The 20729-nt window shown below is 55.1% G+C and overlaps 1 protein-coding gene and 1 non-coding gene across 24 annotated transcripts in view; both read left to right on the forward strand.

The window, feature by feature from the left end:
* The first annotated feature begins 2628 nt into the window (after positions 1-2628).
* Positions 2629-20729, forward strand: part of SLC43A2 (solute carrier family 43 member 2) — a 53459-nt gene continuing 35358 nt past the window's right edge. For 7 of the 23 annotated variants that reach the window (XM_008996378.6, XM_078372487.1, XM_035299421.3 and 4 more), the window contains exons 1-5: positions 2629-2772; positions 3535-3729; positions 15684-15891; positions 18063-18118; positions 20486-20562. In XM_008996378.6, coding sequence (XP_008994626.1) covers positions 3570-3729; positions 15684-15891; positions 18063-18118; positions 20486-20562 — 501 coding nt within the window. In that variant the 5' untranslated portion in view covers positions 2629-2772; positions 3535-3569. Of the gene's footprint in view, positions 2773-3030; positions 3330-3534; positions 3730-11391; positions 11513-15683; positions 15892-18062; positions 18119-20485; positions 20563-20729 lie in introns of those variants that run through there. The other 16 variants (XM_035299418.3, XM_035299422.3, XM_035299428.3 and 13 more) reach the window with 6 other exon arrangements.
* Positions 16158-16261, forward strand: LOC118154415 (small nucleolar RNA U13). Its single transcript, XR_004744274.1, has one exon. It is a non-coding gene; the product is annotated as a small nucleolar RNA U13 (small nucleolar RNA).

The raw sequence follows: 20729 nt of genomic DNA on the forward strand, positions 1-20729 counted from the left end.
GTTGGCCAGAGGCTGGTCTCCAACTCCTGACCTCAAGTGATCTGCCCGCCTTGACCTCCCAAAGTGCTGGGATTACAGGCCCGAGCCGCCACACCCAGCCAGGAACTGGAACTTCATCCTGATTTACAAATGATAGTTTCTGAAGGATTTTGGAATTTACAATTCTCTTGGTGCCCTGGGATGTGATAGGGGCTGAATTTGACAAGCTGAAATTTGAAGGTGGCTCAACAACAGCAGTTGCAGGCCTAAGGGCACAGATGCAGCGATTAGGCAAATCTGTAGGAGAGCAGCTGTATCTGTGTGGTGTGGATGGGGTGAGGGACAGGCAGAATCACAGCGATTGCCTAACAAATGTCTGATGACAGGATGGTTCTGGCCTGGTGCTATGGCTCACGCCTATAATTCCAGCACCTTGGGAGGCCCAGGCTGGCAGTTCACAAGGCCAGGAGATCAAGACCATCCTGGCTAACACACTGAAACCTCGTCTCTACTAAAAACACAAAAACTTAGCCGGGCGTGGTGGTGGGCGCCTGTAGTCCCAGCTACTCGGGAGGCTGAGGCAGGAGAATCGCTTGAACCCAGGAGGCAGAGGTTGCAGTGAGCCGAGATTGTGCCAGTGCACTCCAGTCTGGGCCACAGAGCAAGACTCTGTCTCAAAAAAAAAAAAGAAAGGATGGTTCTCAGCAGAGCACTGTGAGTCATGTCTGTAATCCCTGAACTTTGGGAGGCCGAGTTGGGAGGATCACTTGAGCCCAGGACTTTGAGACCAGCCTGGGCAACAGGGCAAGACCCTATCTCTACAAAAAAATACAAAAATTAGCCAGGCGTGGCAGCATGAACCTGTGGTTCCAGCTACTTGGAAGGCTGAGGCAGGAGGATCGCCTAAGCCCAGAAGGTGGAGGCTGCAGTGAGCTATGATCACACCACCACACTCCAGCGTCTAGGTGCCTGAGATCCTTTCTCAAAAAAAAAAAAAAAAAAGAAAAAAGATGGTTCTTGGCATCTAACTTCAGTAGATAGTAGTGTGGTCACCTGAGAGAAGATGGGGAGGACAGTAGTTCTGAGGGATATTTGAGGGATGGTTGAGCCCTGGAGGGCCCTCAGCCTGCTCAAAGAGGAGGGGAGGGTGAAGGAAGAGACTTGCCAGGTGGCAGTCGAAACCTTGTGGATGGGAGATTCCACAGGGTGGGGAACCAGATAGGTTACCAGCTGGCGCCGCTCCCCACCCCCACCCCCGTTCCCCCTCAGGCTGACGGCACCAATCCTTGTCTGGGGAGGTTTCCCTTGCCAGGTAGCCAGGGCCGGTTCTACGCGGTAGGGGGCACACTCGGACTGGGGCAGGAGGCATCTGGGGCTCCCACTGCCCTGGGGTGGTGGTAGGGTTTTATTATATATATTTTTTGGTAGAGACGGGGGTCTCACCATGCTGCCTAGGCGGGTCTCGAACTCCTGGCCTCGAAAGCACTGGGATTCCAGACGTGGCCACCGCGCAGCGGTAGCTCTGGGGTGCTAAGCCAGTCCCCTGGGGCGGGCCAGGAAGACCAAGCCGATTCTGGGGCAGTCAGAGGGTCTTCCAGGTCGGGCTAGTGCCTCCGATGCGGGGGGACGAAGACGGGCAGCTGAGCTTTTGGTGCCAAGGCTTATCAGACTGGGACCCGGAGCCTCTTCGACCCCACCCGGACTTGTCCCTGAGGCATCGCCCGTCGGAAAGGGCCTCACCTGAAAGGGACTGGGAACGGGGTGAAGGTGGGGAGTGGGGCTCAGGGCAGCAGGTGGCAACCCGGGCAGGGAGCACCCAGATGACGGATGCGGGAGGAGGATTCCCGGGGGGACCCAGCAGTGCGTGAACAGGGGCGGAGAAGGCTCCATCTGATGGGGGGCCTCGGGAGACCCCAAATCCTAGGACGGGACAGAGAAGTGGGTCCTTGGGAGACCCCAAACCGTAGGACGAGACAGACAAGGGGGTCCTCGGAAGACCCCAAATTCTCTCGCACATTTCCAGGGACCGGGCAGACGGCGCCCGTGAGGGGAAGGGGTCGTGAACCGACAGGAGACACCACGCCTGAACCGCGTCCGGGATCCCAGACCCCGAGTGCGCCGAGACGGGAGCCGCCGGGCGGGAGCGCGAGGAGTCAGGACCCTAAGCCCGAGGCCGCGGGGACGGCAGCGCCATGCAGGGAGCACCGGGGGGACCGGAGAGCGGAACGGCCGCGCGGAGCCGGCGCATCTGGGCGTGGTGACTGAGGCGGCCGCGGGAGAACCCGGCTGGGGGCCCCGGGGGTCTCGTGGGGGTTCGCGGGGCGCCGGAACGCGAAGCGGAAGCCGCAGCCTCGCAGGGTCAGGGCGCTGGAGAGGCACCGGGGCGATGTCGCGGGGCCCCGCCACGCTGGGATCCGGGGTGAAGGCGGCAGAGCCCTGGCCTGGCTCGCAGCAACACGGCCCCCCCAGCCCCTAGTCTCTCTTGTTTGTCTCCGAGTCCGGCCGGAACCGGCTTCTGCTCACGGCGGGGCGGGCGGGTGGCTGGCTGCTGATTGGTCAACGCCTGTTTCCAGCCCCCGCTCAGCCAATCCGCGGGCGACAGTGTTTTCATCTCGGGTCGGAATAAAAGGGCTGGAATTAAAAAAGGGCAGAAAAGGCGTCGGGCGGGCCCGACACGCGCGGAGCAGCCGGGGAGCGGGAGCCGGGAGCGAGGTCGGCGAGGGCGCGCGGGCAGCTGCGGCACCGAAGCGGTGCGGGGAGCAAACGACGGAACCCGAGGAACCGGACGGAGCGGTGAGAGCCCGCCGGGGGAGACCGCGAGAAGCGGAGGGCCAGGGATGGAGGCTGGGGGTCCGTTGCCATGGAAACGGGCGAGGCGCCGGGAAACGCCCGGGCTGGGGGGTCTCGCGCCGCCGGTTTGAACCGGCTCCCGGTCTCCCACGCCGCGTTCGCGTGGCCGCAGCGCCTAGCGACTTAGACGGCGGCCAATGGCGCGGCAGTTCCTGCGCCGTCTGGCCAATCAGCGTGGTGGGGCGGGCCGTTCTGGAGCTTAGTGCGCTGATCTCGTGGTTGAGGAAACAGGCTCCGGGGAAGGGTCTCGGGTGCGGGCGGGAGGGCGCCTGTCAGGGACCCGGGGAGTGGCCACCCTCGGGCATCCTCCGGCCCAGGTGGCCGCTCCCCGCACCGCTGTCCAGGCCGGCCCCAAGCCGTGTCAGTCCTGCCGGGGGCCAGGGTCAGGTCCACGGCCCTGAGCATGCGTGGGGCCCTTCGTGCCTTCGTGCCTCAGTTTACCTCGGAGTGAGACGCCTCCCTGCCTGGCCGGGGCGGCTCGGTCGGCGCGGAGGGCGGCGGTGCGAGCCGGCCGCGCGTTGGGGTGGCCCAGGGCCGGGCAGGGCTGGGGCTCGCCTCGCCTGACCTCTTTCTCTGCGCGCTCCGGCCACCGCAGCCACGGAGGGGTGACGAGCCCCGCGCCCTGCGCAGCAGCCGGGGCGGCTGGCGGGGGGGGTGCGGCAGAGGCCGGGCAGGGCCAGCGCTGACGCTGCGGTCTGTGCGCAGGTGGTGCAGAGCCCGAGCCCGAGCCGCGCCGCGCCATGGCGCCCACCCTGGCCACTGCCCATCGGCGCCGCTGGTGGATGGCCTGCACGGCCGTGCTGGAAAACCTCCTCTTCTCGGCAGTCCTCCTGGGCTGGGGCTCGCTGCTCATCATGCTCAAATCGGAAGGCTTTTACTCCTACCTGTGTGCCGAGCCAGGTGAGACAGACAGACGCCTGTGGCTGCGGGGGGGCTCCCGGAGTCGGGGCTTTGGGTGGGGGCGGGTGGGGCGGGAGGGGGCAAAGACCTATAAGCAGTACCTCACTCACTGCCCATCGCCTCTCCGGCATCTGAAGGTCCACTGGATCCTCACCCGGCCCTGCCGGGTACTTATCATTGCCCCGTTTTGTGGGCAAAGACATGGAGGCTCAGAGCCATCTTCGGTCTTGGGCAAGGCCACAGAGCCACAGCTGCTGTCCAGGGTGTTCCTTCCACCCCAGGAGCGTTGCTGGGCTCCCCTCCTCTCCTCCCCGCGCCTGGCTGGAACACGGCTTGCCTTGTAGTAAACATGTTGCTCTTGAATGGTGAGAAAGAGGAACTCCTGGTTTAGCGGCTGGGGTGCAGCAGGAGAGGAAGTGGCCTTGCCTCTGCCCCAGGCAGGGCTCATCTAGAATCTAGACGTTTCTTAGGTGGTTGCGGAGTCTCCCAAGTGCTGGCTGGACACAGTTTCTTGTCTATTTTTGCCGACTTATGATTCTCCAAAGGACATTCCCTCCCATGGGCTATGAGGACATTTCCCGGCTTCCCAGCCCCGTGGGGATGAAGGGGAAGAGGAGAAGGGAACGTTTGTGGAGATAGTGCGGCCTGCTCTCTTCTTGCCGAAGGCAGGCTGGGCACGCTTGTGTGCTTGACATCCGCACCACCTTTACACCTTCACATCCTGTGGGAGGATCCCAGTTACTACAGGGCAGTAGGCTCAGCCCCACAGGAGGGCCACAGCAGCCCAGCCTCTGGCCTCCTACCCTCCTCCTTAGGCGACAGTAACAGGAAATGCTTCCCTCTGCGCTCTCCTTGATCCCAACTGGTAGCTGTATAATAGCTGAACTCATATCACCTCTCTCCCCAGGGCCAGAGGGCCCTTAGATGGAGGTAGCCCAGGACTGACTTCCTGAGTCCCCACCAGCAGGCCTTTTCCTTCTAGAGCTCTTTGCAGGAAGAGAAGGCTTTGCGCCAGCTCATGCTGGGTGTCATCCTTTGTGGAAGCCTCCCTGTTTCCTTTCTCTGATCTGCCGGGAGTCCCCTGTGTGTCCCAGTCTCTAGAGAGGGAGGCTTTGCTGGAGAGGTTCAAGCAGGAGAAAGCGGGAAACACAGAGGCCTCGAGGAGTGGACAGAAAGAGTATCATTTATAACTAACCTTTAGCCTTTAGCCACTCAAAAATATTTACTAATAGCCTAAGGGTTCTTGGCAGGTCTTTCTCCACATCAGCAAGAAACCTTAGGAGTTGGGAAGAGTCAGACCTTGTTCCCTGAGCAAGCTTTCTGCTTTGCCCAAGAGATGGTAGGAGATTAATTTCTCTCCTAAGGGCACAGGTGGGAGTGTTTGCTTCGTCTTGTCCTCTCTCCTCCTTTATAGATCATGATTCTTCCTGCTTGCCATTTTTTTTTTTTTTTAAAGCAGGCCGGGTACGGTGGTTCACACCTGTAATCTTAGCACTTTGGGAGGCTGAGATAAGCAGATCACAAGGTCAGGAGTTCAAGACCAGCCTGACCAATATGGTGAGACCCTATCTCTACTAAAAATACAAAAATTTAGCTGGGCATGGTGTCGCGTGCCTGTAATCCCAGCTACTCAGGAGGCTGAGGCAGGAGAATCACTTGAACCTGGGAGGCAGGGTTGCAGTGAGCTAAGATCATACCACTGCACTCCAGCCTAGGTGGCAGAGCAAGACTTCATCTCAAAAAAAAAAAAAAAAAAGGCAGAAAAAAAAAATCCCCAAAGAAAGCTTTTAGTGTCTCATCCAAACCAGAGGACTGTTGTGGGTAGTTTTTTTTCCTTTGGACCCGACATGGTGTCGGGAAGGTCATAAACTAGGTGGTTTTTTTCGTAGATTGTCCACTGATTTAACTTACTGTATGGTTTTGGCAGAATTCCAAATTCCTTCATTCCTGCCTCAACCTCAGCCTCTTCCTCTAAGAAAGGGACCTCAGCTTCTTCCCCACAGTCTCTGTCGCGCTGGCGAGGTGCTGAGTCGGTGGTTAACCCCGGGGAGACTTGACAGATTGCTCCTCTAAACCGAAGTAAAGGTGAAGGGTCAGGACTGTGGGTTGAACATCAACCTCTTATCCTGGGCTTTTGCTCCTGCCTCCGATTTTGTTTTTTTCTGACCATCTGGCAAACTCTTGGAGCCCCCATCCCAGGCAGGAAGGCTGCTGAGTCCACACAGCTTATCTCTGTGGCCTCGCTGCTCCACGATTCTTGGAGTCGGCACCACCAGTTCTCTTTCAGGCCACAAATCCCCACACGTTTCTTGTCTGGGAGTGCCTGGCAAAGTCAGGGTAAAGGTTTCTGCTTGGGTCTGACATTTTCAAACTTGGCGGATGGTTGGATTGCAGAGAAGCACTCAGGCCATTTTTCGAATTTATTGAATTAGGCTCGTGAAAGGCTGAGCAGTCCCGGGCAGTCCCCAGCTGATTGAGATGCAAATTGGTCAGCTTTTTCGCCTGAACCTGTTGAAGGGTTCTTAGAACTCTTTCTCAGGACTCCAGCCAGAATCTGGAGGATTCAGGCGCGATGTTGGCTCCAGTGTGGGGCAGTGGCAGAAGGAAGGAGACAGCTCATTTCTCCGCTCCCCTCCGTTTCTTCTTCCTTGCCCACTGGGAGAGGTGGCAGGTGGGGTCTGCAGACCTGGGTGCGGGCCGTTGACGACGGGCTTTGCACGACATCCAATAGGTGCTGGTGCTGGGCGCCTCCCTAGGCCCCTGGAGAGGGTGGGAGACCTACTGGGTTCTCAGCCCCAGAAGTGGGGCTTTCCCAGAGCTGTGTCCTTTTTGCCTCTGGGATGGTGCCCAGCCCTTCCCTCCTTTCGTCTGTGGTCCAGTGGCCCACTTCAGGAGGGTCAGGGTGGGCTTGCAGTGCTGCAGCTACCTGTGGATGGTTTCTTTTTGAGACAGGGTCTCACTCTGCTGCCCAGGCTGGAATGTGTGGTGCAGTCACAGCTCACCGCGGCCTTGACTCCTGGGCTCAAGTGATCCTCCCACCTCAGCTCCTGAGTAATGGGACTACAAGTGGGTGCCACCAACCCAGCTAATTTTTTTTTATACTTTTTTTTTTCTTTTTTAAGACGGGGTTTCACCCTGTTGGTCAGGCTGGTTTTGAACTCCCGACCTCAGGTGATCCACCTGCCTTGGCCTCCAAAGTGTTTGGATTACCGGCGTGAGCCACCACGCCCGGCCTCCAGCTAATTTTTGAATTTGTTTTTTTGTAGAGACAGGGTCTCACCATCTTGCCCAGGCTGGTCTCCTGGGCCCAAGCAGTCCTCCCACCGCAGCTGCCCAAAGTGCTGGGCCTACGGGCATGAGCTACTATACCTAGTTAGGTTTAGTGTTTTTTTGTTTTTTTTTTCAAGACAGAGTCACACTCTGTTGCCCAGGCTTCAGTACAATGGCGTGATCTCGGCTCACTGCAACCTCTGCCTCTCAGGTTCAAGCAATTCTCCTGCCTCAGTCTCCTGAGAAGCTGGGCTTATAGGCGCCCACCACCACACCTGGCTAATTTTTGTATTTTTTAGTAGAGACAGGGTTTCACCATATTGGTCAGGCTGGTCTTGAACTCCTGACCTCAGGTGATCCACCTGCCTTGGCCTCCTGAAGTGCTGGGATTACAGGCGTGAGCCACCGAGCCCGATCAAATTTTTTGTAGAGATAGGGGTTTCACCATGTTGGTCAGGCTGGTCTCCAACTCCTGGGCTCAAATGATCCTCCAGCCTCAGCCTCTGAAAGTGCTGGAACTACAGGTGCGGGCCACCATATCCTGCTAATTTTTAAATGTTTTGTAGAGATAGGGGGTTTCAGCATGTTGCCCAGGCTGCTCTTCAACTTCTGGCTCAGTCGATCTGTCTGCCTCTGGCTCCCAGATGCTGGGATTACAGGCGTGAGCTACCGTTCCTGGCCTGTGTGTGGATATTGAATCCCCTCTTTCTGGTAACCTAAATATTCAGTAAAGATTGATGAAGGTGCCATGCTGGGGGTGCAGAGCAAACACGCACACCTGTGTAATTCCAGGTGGTGGTCCGGCCCCAAGAAAGCAGGGTGCCAGGAGCTGGAACAGCAGCAGGGGTCTGATTTCCCCCGGGTGGGAGGACCTCTCTGCATTCAGGTGGAAGCCTGGAGGTTGAGAAGGGGTGAGTCAGGAGAGGAGGATTTACCCTGGAGGAGGGAGAGAAGTGGAAAGGGGTTGGGCCTGCGAGGCCTGGGAGGCCTTCTGGGGAAACTGGATTTTATTCCCAAGGCAGAAGGAAACCGGGGAGGTGGAGGAGGGCGATGGTCCTGTTCCCCTGTTAGAGGCTCAAGTGAATTGCTGACAGCTTGCCACATGCTGGGGCGTGGGCGCTGTAGAAAGCAGAAGTCATCAAGCCCCTGCCCGTAAAAGGCACTCACGGTCTGACCATAGTTTTATGCTCTTTACCGCTGCTGCTCTGCCTGTGGTTCGGGGAGAGAGTCTGGCGCAGGGGTCCCCGTGAGGGCAGAGGGGCTGCCGCCTGCACTGGGGACACAGGGCCACGCTCGATCCCCATGGGCTGAGTGAAGCTGTGGATGTTGACAGGAGACTTCTCTGCTGGTTAGAGGACCTCTTTATTTTTTTGGCCGGCAGGGAGACGATTTGGCTCTTGTCACCCTGACTGGAGTGCAGTGGCGTGATCTCGGCTCACTGTAACCTCTGCCTCCAAGGTTCAAGTGATTTTCCTACCTCAACCTCCCAAGTAGCTGGGATTACAGGCTCCGTCACCACACCTGGCTGATTTTTTTGTATTTGTATTTGTATTTTTTTTTTTTTTGAGGCGGAGTTTTACTCTTGTTACCCAGGCTGGAGTGCAATGACGCGATCTCGGCTCACCGCAACCTCTGCCTCCTGGGTTCAGGCAATTCTCCTGCCTCAGCCTCCTGAGTAGCTGAGATTACAGGCACGAGCCACCATGCCCGGCTAAGTTTATATTTTTAGTAGAGATGGGGTTTCTCCATGTTGGTCAGCCTGGTCTCGAAATCCTGACCTCAGGTGATCTGCCCACCTCAGCCTCCCAAAGTGCTGAGATTACAGGCTTAAGCCACCACGCCTAGCAATTTTTTTTTTTTTTTTGGCAAGGAGTCTCTGTCACCAGGCTGGAGTACAGTGGCGAAATCTCAGTTCACTGCAACTTCCGCCTCTGGGTTCAAGTGATTCTTCTGCCTCAGCCTCCTGAGTAGCTGGGATTACAGGTGCCTCCACCACATCCAGCTAATTTTTGTATTTTTAGTAGAGAGGGAGTTTCACTATGTTGGCCAGGCTAGTCTTGAACTCCTGACCTCAGGTGATCTGTCTGCCTCGGCCTCCTGAAGTGCTGGGATTACAGGCGTGAGCCATCACACCCGGCCCAAGAACTTCTCTTTTTCGTGTCTCTCCCCACACCCACAGGCCAGTGTGGATAGCTTTCTTAAATTCAGCCTTTCATTTTTATTACTGTAAATATAACTTTTAAACTTTTCCCCCAGTTTATTTGGAATTTAAAAAATTCCTTAGAAATGGGGAAGAAGGTTGAAAGGCTGGGCCTCCGCATGTGTCTCAAGGAAGAGCTCGCCCTTGGCCTCTCACATCCCAGCCTCCCTCCTCGGTTTGTGACCTGATTTCCCTCACAGGTGCCCCTCGGGCACCCCGGCATCTTGGTTTCCGTGAAGGTCCCATCCGGCTCAGGCTGGCTCTTGGGGTGTCGCGGGAGGCTCTTGGTGCTGTTCTCGCCCAGCAAGGTTCAGGCTTCCTGCCCGACACCGCAGGCAGCCTTTTCCTGGCTGTGCTCTCAGCATCTTCTCTCTGGGATACCAGCCTCTCCCTGGGTAGGCCAGCATTGGCACGGAGCTTCGGGGTCTGGCGGCCTGCAATGAAGCCAGCTTCCCCAGGGGCCCTCCAGGAGACCTCCACAAGTGACTCACCTGCCCTGAGCGTCCTTCGGGGATACCCTGACTGTGTCCTCATGGGGACTATGGGGTGCACATGGGCTCACCCGTTGAGCGCCCAGCCGGCACACACTGGTACTCCGCATGTGGCATCTGCTGCTAGGCCCACCTGCTTCTCGGGGACCAGGCCTGGTCCGTCCAGCACCGCCTCCGCTTGCCTGTGCCCTCCTGCGTGTGGTGTGCTGTGTGCCTGAGCTGACCTCTCACCTACATGTGCCCTGCCGGCTGAGGATGGAGATGGGGTTTCCTGCCGGATGGACTAAGATTCCAGGAACGGGAGGGATCGGGGGTGACGGGGGATGCTGGGAGGTCCGGGCGGGGGTGCAGCCTGGAGCGGGGGCTCTGGAAGCAGCCAGTCAGGCAAGAGCAGCTCAGGAACTTGGAGGAGACCTCAAGCCAGGTATTCCTTGGTCCCCGAAAGTCTCATGTTGGAGGCCCCCCTTTCCTTTGTCTCCCTGGGGTGTGGGGAGGCTCCTCTTTGACTCAGGGGAGCCTGGGCGGGGTCACAGCACCCTCTCTTCTCCCTGATTCCTCCATAAACACACAGGTGCATCTCCTGTGAGTGGGCGGGCAGTGCCCCGCCTCCCTGCCCAGCTCTCCTCGTGAGCAGCCCTGCTCCTGTTCTTGGCACCCGCTGACCACTGCAGCTGTTGCCCGTCCCCTCGGTTCACCTTCCCTGGCTGGGCTGGGCCACTTTGGCCGCCCCCAAGGAGGCATCTGTTGAATAAACAGGTGCAGGTGAGGAGCGCAGCAGGCTGGCCCAGGGTGAGCCCCAAGCTCCAGGCTGGAAGCAGAGGGGCATCCCAGGCCTTGGCACTTCCTGGGTGTTTAATCTGTTTGTCTCTCTCCTGACCCACAGTGCCCAGGTGGGAGCAGAGGGAGAGGAGCAGCCTGGGTGTGACTGTGTGTGGCCATCTGCTGGGACTGTATGGGCTGTTACTGTCAACAAAGCTGCTCGGCTCACCAAGGGTTTTGTTCCCTCCAGGAGCAGGGAGACTCTCAATTGCTCTATAAGCACGAGAAGCCACTCACCTCCCGCTGGCCCACCCAGAAGCATCTGTGGCTGGACAGGACTGCCTGGAGGCAGGAGGCAGGCAGGGGGCCTGCTGGCCACATGGGAGGGATTTGTTTAAGGGGAGAAGGATGGTGGTCTAGAATGTGAGGTCCCTGCGCCTGTGTGTGGTGGCTCCAGGGTAAAGATGGGAAGGACAGATACCATCACCTCTCCCCTATGCAGTTAAAGGGGTGACCAGATCTCTAATCAATTTAAGACATTTTTATTGTTGTTTGTTTGTTTTGACACGGAGTGCAATGGCTCCATCACAGCTCACTGCAACCTGCACCTCCCGGGTTCAAGCGATTCTTCTGCCTCAGCCTCCTGAGTAGCTGGGATTACAGGGGCACACCACCATGTCCAGCTAAATTTTATATTTTTAGTAGAGATGGGATTTCACCATGATGACTCCTGACTGGTCTCGAACTCCTGACCTCAGGTGATCTGGCCTTAAGACGTTTTACCCCAACCTTGCTGCTGGCAAATCAAGGAGGCTGGCCAGGCGTGGTGGCTCAGGCCTGTCATCCTAGCACTTTGGGAGGCTGAGGTGGGTGGCTCACCTGAAGTCAGAAGTTCAAGACCAGCCTGGCCATCATGGTGAAACCCCACCTTTTTTTTTTGAGACGGAGTTTCGCTCATTACCAAGGCTGAAGTGCAATGGCGCCATCTCGGCTGACCGCAACCTCTGCCTCCTGGGTTCAGGCAATTATCTTGCCTCAGCCTCCTGAGCAGCTGGGATTACAGGTACGTACCACCATGCCCAGCTAGTTTTTTGTATTTTTAGTAGAGACAGGGTTTCACCAGGTTAACCAGGATGGTCTCGATCTCTTGACCTCGTGATCCACCCACCTCAGCCTCCCAAGAAACACCATCTTTAAAAAAAAAAAGTCAAGGAGGCTGCCTTGGGTACAGAGCCTTGGGATTTTTACCTTCTGGCTCTAGATGAGAAAATCCATGGGTTTAGGGACCCAGCTGTGGCTCCTCCCTGGGGTAACTGGAGGTCCCCATGCCTTTGCTCCTGGGCGGTGCCGCCTCCAGACCCTGCATGGCCCCACAGGCCCCCCTCCCGGGCCCTGAAGCACCCTCTCCAGCTGTCCCCTCCGTCTCCTTAGCGCCAGTTTGCTCCTCTCTGCATGTCCTCCTGGAAATGACTGTTGCTCTGTAGAGACTCTGTTCTCCCCACTTCAGAGCCAATTCCTGTTGCTGCTGGCTTGAGGACCCTGCTTGCCACATGCTTTGGCTGACAGTGTAGGGGGCTTCTTTTGGAAAACGGAGAGAAACTGGCAGAGCGGGGAGTCAGGTTGTGAGGTTTTGTTTATACAGCTCTGAGTGGTTCACCTTGTGGCTCTGATCTCCTTAAATCCCCCGAGATTCAGCTTGGTTCTGTTGATTCCTCTCTTGATCCTTTGCCTTTTGGCCATTGTGATCTGGTTTCACTTTTGGTTTTGCTTTTTTTTTGAGACGGGGTGTCACTTTGTCACCCAGGCTGGAGTGCAGTGGTGCAATCTTGGCTCATTGCAACCTCCGCCTCCCCAGTTCAAGTAATTCTCCTGCTTCAACCTCCCCAGTAGCTGGGACTACAGGTGCACACCTGGCTAATTTTTGTTTGTTTGTTTGTTTGTTTTTTGAGACGGAGTTTCGCTCTTGTTACCCAGGCTGGAGTGCAATGGCGCGATCTCGGCCCACCACAACCTCCGCCTCCTGGGTTCAGGCAATTCTTCCGCCTCAGCCTCCTGAGTAATTGGGATTACAGGCACGCGCCACCATGCCCAGCTAATTTTTTGTATTTTTAGTAGAGATGGGGTTTCACCATGTTGACCAGGATGGTCTTGATCTCTTGACCTTGTGATCCACCCGCCTCGGCCTCCCAAAGTGCTGGGATTACAGGCGTGAGCCACAGCACCCGGCTAATTTTTGTATTTTTAGTAGAGATGGAGTTTCTTCGTGTTGGCCAGGCTGGTCTTGAACTCCCGACCTCAGGTGACCTGCCTGCCTCGGCCTACCAGAGTGCTGGGATTACGGGTGCCCACCACCACCATGCCCAGCTAATTTTTGTATTTTTAGTAGAGATGGAGTTTCTTCGTGTTGGCCAGGCTGGTCTTGAACTCCTGACCCCAGGTGACCTGCCCACCTTGGCCTTCCAGAGTGCTGGGATTATAGATATGAATTACCACCACGCCCAGCTAATTTTTGTATTTTTATTATTTTTTAAAATTTTTATTTATTTATTTATTTTTGAGACAGAGTTTTGCTCTTGTTACCCAGGCTGGAGTGCAATGGCGCGATCTCGGCTCACTGCAACCTCTGCCTCCTGGGTTCAGGCAATTCTCTTGCCTCAGCCTCCTGAGTAGCTGGGATTACAGGCATGTGCCACCATGCCCAGCTAATTTTTTGTATTTTTAGTAGAGACGGGGTTTCACCATGTTGACCAGGATGGTCTCGATCTCTTGACCTCATGATCCGCCCGCCTTGGCCTCCCAAAGTGCTGGGGTGACAGGCAGGAGCTGCCGCGCCCTGCCTTTATTGGGTTCTTTCTATACCTAGGTGAGCTCCAGAAGGTTTTCTGGATTTTCTCTTGTTTTTTTTTAATTTTTTTTCCGTTGTCTTTGGTTTTCTGGATTTTCTCATGGATCTTCCCCTAAACTCCAGGAGGTGGATTTATTATACAATTCCATTTTGTGGATGAGGAAACCGAGCCAGAGCAAGGTCATGTCGGTAGAAAGCGGAGGAACCAAAATTGGAACCTGGAAGCCAGATTCCAGCACCACGTTCTCCATCCACCTGACCCCGGATGGACTCCCTGGTCACACACTGGCACGAGACCCAATTCCACACCCTGTGCATCCCTTCCAGTGACCTTAGGACAGCCCCGAGAGGCCTGAGCAAGCCTTTGCAAACCTCAGCTCCACGGCCTTGGCGCCAGAGGGCTGCAGTTGGAAGGCAGGCAGTTATCTGGAGAAAAGCGTTTCCTTCACTCTCCCAGTGTGACCTCGCATCTAATCAAAGTCTGCTCCTGTTTTCTGCAGGATTAGTCAGCATCTGTTAACTCGCAGTCCCGGCAAGGAGAGCTCCTCAGCCACACTCCCGGCCCATCCTTCGCCCTCCTGCCCTCTGCTGCCACAGCACTTTTCTCTTCCTTTTTGTGCTGTTGGGTGGCTGGGTGGACTTTGGAGGGGGCCATTAAGGGCTGGGTGTGTCAGACACACCAGACTTAGAGGCTCAGCACGCAGTGGGGTCTGGATGTGGGCATAGGATGGCAACACAGTGACCCCAACAAGGAAAATTAGAAAGGTGCATCTTGGCCGGGCGCTGCAGCTCATGCCTGTAATCCCAGCAGTTTCGGAGGCTGAGGTGGGCAGATCACCTGAGGTTAGGAGTTCAAGACCAGCCTGGCCAACATGTTGAAACCCTGTCTCCACTAAAAATACAAAAATTAGCTGAGCGTGGTGGCGGGTGCCTGTAGTCTCAGCTACTGGGGAGGCTGAGGCACCTGAACCTGGGAGACAGAGGTTGCAGTGAGTCAAGATCGTGCCACTGCACTCCAGCCTGGGTGACAGAGGTGAGACTCCGTCTTCAAAGGAAAAAAAAAGGGAGAGGTGCATCTCAGTGAGTGAAAGCAAATAACACAGGATGATTTAAAAAACCAAAACTTGGCCGGGCGCGGTGGCTCACGCCTATAATTCCAGTACTTTGGGAGGCAGAGGCAGGTGGATCACAAGTTCAACAGATCGAGACCATCCTGGTCAACATGGTGAAACCCCGTCTCTACTAAAAAAAATACAGAAAATCAGCTAGGCATGGTGGTGCGTGCCTGTAATGCCAGCTACTAAGGAGGCTGAGGCAGGAGAATTGCTTGAACCGAGGAGGCGGAGGTTGCAGTGAGCCAAGATCGCGTCATTGCACTCCAGCCTGGGTAACAAGAGCGAAACTCCATCTCAAAAATAAATAAATAAAAAATAAAAAACCAAAACTTGGCCGGGCACAGTGGCTCACACCTGTAATCCCAGCACTTTGGGAGGCCGAGGTGGGTGGATCACGAGGTCAAGGAATGGAGACCATCCTGGTCAACATGGTGAAACCCCGTCTCTACTAAAAATACAAAAAATTAGCTGGGTGTGGTGGCGCGTGCCTGTAATCCCAGCTCCTCAGGAGGCTGAGGCAGGAGAACTACCTGAACCCAGGAGGCGGAGGTTGCGGTGAGCCAAGATCGCGCCATTGCACTCCAGCCTGGGTAACAAGTGAAACTCCGTCTCAAAAAAAAAAAAAAAAAAAAAAAAACCAAAACTTTCCAAAGTGGTTATAAGACACAGTTCATGTGGTGTTTGATGCTATGAAAATTTTAGGGGCAGAAGGTGGCATCTGTCTGTTCTTCTGCGTTTGTGAAGGCCATTGGGCTCACCATTGAAGGAGGTGCCTCAGTCTCCCCACCCTGACAGGAGGACCAGGGTATTGGGGTACAGCAGCAGCTTGTCCGTCCAGGTGGTCTGGCGTCTGCCCGCCTGCTGGCTGCAGTCTGTCCCAGGGATACAGCTGCAGTGAGGAGCTCCCAGCCAAGGCTGAGGCCCTGCCCTGAGGTCTGCCGTTCAGGGTGGAGGATGCACTAGAACAGCTGGAACAGGGCTTTCAACCTGGGCTTCGTCGCTCTTTGAGGTACACACGAAGTTGCTGAAATTGGGGATAAACCTTGGTGTGCATTTCCTGGGTCTCTACTGAATTCTTCAAAGGGCCCATGGCCCCCAAAGAAGTTATTTTCACTCCAGGGACTTGGGCCAAATGGCCATCCAAGCCTGCTGTGAGGTAGCCTGAGCCCTGGCAAGTCCCTGAGCCAGCCCTGGCATTCCCAGTGGGGGGCTCTGAGTGGGCACCTGTCCCTGCTGTGACCCTGAGGTCAGGGTTTCCTTCCCTCTTCACACAGAGAATGTCACCAATGGCACAGTGGGTGGCACAACAGAGCCGGGGCATGAGGACGTGAGCTGGATGAATGGCTGGGTCAGCTGCCAGGCCCAGGACGAGATGCTGAACTTGGCCTTCACCGTGGGCTCCTTTCTGCTCAGTGCCATCACCCTGCCCCTGGGCATCGTCATGGACAAGTATGGCCCGAGGAAGCTCCGGCTACTGGGCAGGTCAGTGCGGGTCCCAGGGGGGCAGGGAGTGGGCAGGTGCGCCCGTGGGCTGAACTCCACACCGAAGGGTATCCTGGTCGTGCCTGCTTCAGGTGTGCTGTGGGGCTCCGTAAAGGCCCATCCAGAGTGGAGTTCCTACCCTGTCACCCACTGGGTGCCAGGTACTGTGGTCCTCGCTGTGTTCCTGTGCTGAATAAGAAAAGTGCCAGGCTTTGGGCTGGCTGGGGGTATCTGGAGTTGCTTGGCATTAGGAACATGGGTTTCTGATCTCTTTCTACTTCAGAAGTGTGACCACTGGGGATTCACTCTCACGTGTGAGATGTGTTTCCCTCAAACCTAGTTCTGAGGCTGGCGCAGTATCCATCTGATGCAGAAACAGCAACACTGCTTTCCTCCCTCTACCAGAGAGATTTTCAACATGTACCCCAATATAATAAGCACTTGGAATTATAAATGATCTATGCCATTCTTTTTCATCCCCCCCATCCCGAGATGGAGTTTCATTCTGTCGCCCAGGCTGGAGTGCAGGGGTGTGATCTCGGCTCACTGCATCCTCCGCCTCCTGGGTTCAAGCGATTCGCCTGCCTCTGCCTCCCGAGTAGCTGGGATTACAAGCGCCCTCCACCACATCCAGCTAATTTTTGTATTTTTAGTAGAGAGGGGTGTCACCACGTTAGCCAGGCTGGTCTCGAACTCCTGACCTCATGATCTACCCACCTTGGCCTCCCAAAGTGTTGGAATGACAGGCATGAGCCACCACGCCCAGCTCCTCCGTGCCTTTTTTTTGAGACACAGTTTTGCTCCTGTCCCCCAGGCTGGAGTGCAATGGCGAAATGTCAGCTCATTGCAATCTCCACCTCCCAGGTTCAAGCGGTTATCCTGCCTCAGCCTCCCAAGTAGCTGGAATTACAGGCACACGCCACCACGCCCAGCTAATTTTTTGTGTTATTATTATTTTTGAGATGGAGTCGCCCAGGCTGGAGTGCAGTGGCGCAATTTCCACGTACTGCAACCTCTGTTGCCCAGGTTCAAGTGATTCTCCTGCCTCAGCTTCCTGAGTAGCTGGAATTACAGGTGCCTGCCACCATGCTTGGCTAATTTTTGTATTTTTAGTAGAGACGGGGTTTTACCATGTTGGTCAGGCTGGTCTCAAACTTCTGATTTCAGGTGATCCACCCGCCTGGACCTCCCAAAGTGCTGGGATTATAGAGCCTGGCAGGGCCTCCTAAGCTGCACAAGATGATTCTCTAAAAAAATTTTTTCTTGGAGACAAGGTCTCACTATGTGGCTTAGGCTAGTCTTGAACTCCTGGCCTCAAGTGATTTTTTTCCCCTTGTCTTCCCAAAGTGCTGAGATTACAGGTGTGAGCCACCATGTCCAGATAATTTTTGTTTTTTAATGAGATTTATGTTTCTCATCAGTAAATTGGGGCCAATTATTCTCCTTAGAATTGTTCAATTAGGCTGGGTACAGTGGCTCAAGCCTGTAATCCCAGCACTTTGGGAGGCTGAGGCAGGTGGATCACGAGGTCAAGAGATCGAGACCATCCTGGTCAACATGGTGAAACCCTGTCTCTACTAAAAATACAAAAAAAAAAAATTACCTGGGCATGGTGGGCTGAGATCACGCCATTGCACTCCAGCCTAGGTAATGAGCGAAACTCCGTCTCAAAAAAAAAAAACAAAAAAAAGAATTGTTCAATTAGATGAAATAATGCATGTAAATGTTCTGCAAGCATCTGACACAGTACACACCCCAAAGTGACACTGACGTTAATGGTAACACTGACTATTATGGGCACGGTGGCTCACACCTGTAATCCCAGCACTTTGGAAGGCTGAGGTGGGTGGATCACCTGGGGTCAGGAGTTCGAGATAAGCCTGACCAACAATGGTGAAACCCCGTCTCTACTAAAAATACAAAACTTAGATGGGCATGGCGGTGTGCACCTGTAATCCCAGCTACAAAGGAAGCTGAGACAGGAGACTCACTTGAACCCGGGAGGTGGAGGTTGCAATGAACTGGTGTCACACCATTGCACTCCAGCCTGGGTGACAGAGCGAGGCTCCATCTCAAAACAAACAAAAAACAGAAAAATAAAGTTGTTTAAAAAAAACACTTAATAAAGTCGTAATGGTGAGTGACATCCCTCCCATTCTGCTTGGTTTTAGTGCCTGCTTTGCTGTCTCCTGCTTGTTGATCGCGTACGGAGCAAGCAACCCGAACTGTGAGTGTCATCTTCCTCCATCTTTGTCAGGGACTGGGGAGAGAGTGCCCCAAGCTGCCCCCGGGCCCCCTGCTCTTGGACTTGGTACTGGGTCTGGCGCTCCCTGCTCAAGTTAGAGGGGTACCTATTAGGCCTTTCCTCAGTCACTTATCTCAAATGGATGGCCGGGTCAGAGAGCAGCCACCCCAGAGAGAAGCTCCCAGGGTAAACACAGCTTCATCTCATCACCAAACCAAGCCAGTCCCTCACTGATGCCAACCGGGAGGCCAATTTTTTTTTTTTTTTTTTTTGAGTTGGAGTTTTGCTGTTGTTACCCAGACTGGAGTGCAATGGCAAGATCTTGGCTCACCGCAACCACCGCCTTCTGGGTTCGAGCAATTCTCCTGCCTCAGCCTCCCGAGTAGCTGGGACTATAGGCGCGCACCACCATGCCCAGCTAATTTTTGTCTTTTTAGTAGAGATGGGCTTTCACCTTGTTGACCAGGATGGTCTCAATATCTTGACCTCGTGATCCACCTGCCTCGGCCTCCCAAAGTGCTGGGATTATAGTCATGAGCCACCGTGCCCGGCTTTTTTTTTTTTTTTTGACATACTCTTGCTTTGTCACCCAGGCTGGAGTGCAATAGTGCAATCTCGGCTCATTGCAACTACTGCCTCCCAGGTTCAAGTGATTCTGCCTCAGTCTCCCAAGTAGCTGGGATTACAGGCACCTGCCACCACGCCCAGCTAATTTTGTGTATTTTTAGTAGAGATGGGGTTTGACCATGTTGGCCAGGCTGGTCTCAAACTCCTGACATCATTTGATCTGCCTGCCTCAGCCCCGCAAAGTGCTGGGATTAGAGGTGTGAGCCTCCTCGCCCGGCCGAGGCGAGTTCTAAGAACCAGGTTGGCCACAGGGGCATGGTCCTCGGTGTGTGCAGAAGTCACAAGCTGAGTTCCCTCCAGGCAGCACAGGCCACAGCATTAAGGATGACTTAGAAGCCACCTGGTCCACAGCCCTGCTCAGGTAGAGCCGTTGTTTTAAGGACTTGTAGAGCAGACACCAAAAAAGGACTTGAGTTTCCCCAAAATCTCAGCTATGCTCATCTGCTGATTTTCAGGCACCTCTGTTTTGGATTCAGTTAAATAGCTTCTTTAAGGCCTCTGCTTGCTGCTGATGTTGTTTTGTTTTTCAAGTTGACAGGTGAAACTAATGTTTGTTTTTGTTGTTTTGTTTTGTTTTAGAGACAGGATCTCGCTCTGTCGCCCAGGCTGGAGCGCAGTCATGCATCACAGCTCACTATGCCCTGGACCTCCCGGGCTCTAGTGATCCTCCCACCTCAGCCTCCAGAACTGCTGGGACTGCAGGCACACACCACTGCACCTGGCTCATTTTTAATAGAGAGGAGATCTTACTTTGTTGCCCAGGCTGGTCTTTAACTCCTGGGCTCAAGCGATTCTCCAGCTTCAGCCTCCCAAAGTGTTGGGATTCTAGGTGTGAGCACTGCACCTGGCCACTGCTAATGTTAATTGGAGAGAAGATGATGGGGTGCCCCTTTTGCAAGAGCCCAGGCTATGTGAAATAGGCAAGCGGAGGTCAAGTGTGGTGGCTCATGCCTGTAATCACAGCAGCACTTTGGGAGGCTGAGGTGGGCAGATCACCTGAGGTTGGGAGTTCAAGAACAGCCTGCCAACATGGTGAGACATACAAAAGTTAGTTGGGCATGGTGGTGCATGCCTGTAGTCCCAGCTAGTTGAGAGGCTGAGGGAGGAGAACTACTTGAACCCAGGAGGCAGAGGTTACAGTGAGCCACAGTTGCACCAATACATTCCAGCCTGGGCAACAAGAGCGAAACTCCATCTCAGAAAAAAGAATCCAGGTGCAGTGTTCATGCCTGTAATCCCAGCACTTTGGGAGGTCGAGGCAGGTGGGTCAGGAGGTCAAGAGATCGAGACAATTCTGGCCAACATGGTGAAACCCTGTCTCTACTAAAAATATAACAAATTAGCTGGGCATTATGGCCCATGAATGAAGTCCCAGCTACTCAGGAGGCTGAGGCAGAAGAATCGCTTGAACCTGGGAGCCAGAGGCTGCAGTGAGCCGAGGCTGTCCCACTGCATTCCAGCCTGGGCGACAACGAAAGACTCTGTCTCCGCCCCCTTCCCCCCCCCCCCCCCCCCCCCCCCGCCGCAACCCCCACCAAAAAAAAATAGGCAAGACGAGGGGAGTGAGAAAGAGGCGGTTCCCTCCCCAGGTGTCAACACTAACCCCCGCCTGCCTCGCTGGGTTTCCTGGAGCCTGCACCACTCAGGACTCTAGGCCGGATCTGCTTCCCAGGTGCTCGGCCGGGGTTTCCACTGACTCACGAGCTTCGCATCTCCCCACAGCCCTCTCGGTGCTCATCTTCATTGCCCTGGCTCTGAATGGCTTTGGTGGGATGTGTATGACCTTCACCTCATTAACAGTGAGTACGGACTTCTTAAAGCTCTCTAGTTCAGTAATCTGCTTCTATGTTTGAGGCTGCTGTGATTGTTTCTACGTCCTTGCTTTCCATTTGCCTGCATGTGCCTGGGTGTCCCCAACAGTACAGGGGCTTGGGTGACGTGTTCTGGCCACAGAACACAGCAGGGC

Source organism: Callithrix jacchus, chromosome 5, assembly GCF_049354715.1.
Source record: "Callithrix jacchus isolate 240 chromosome 5, calJac240_pri, whole genome shotgun sequence".
In the NCBI taxonomy this organism is placed as follows: domain Eukaryota; kingdom Metazoa; phylum Chordata; class Mammalia; order Primates; family Cebidae; genus Callithrix; species Callithrix jacchus.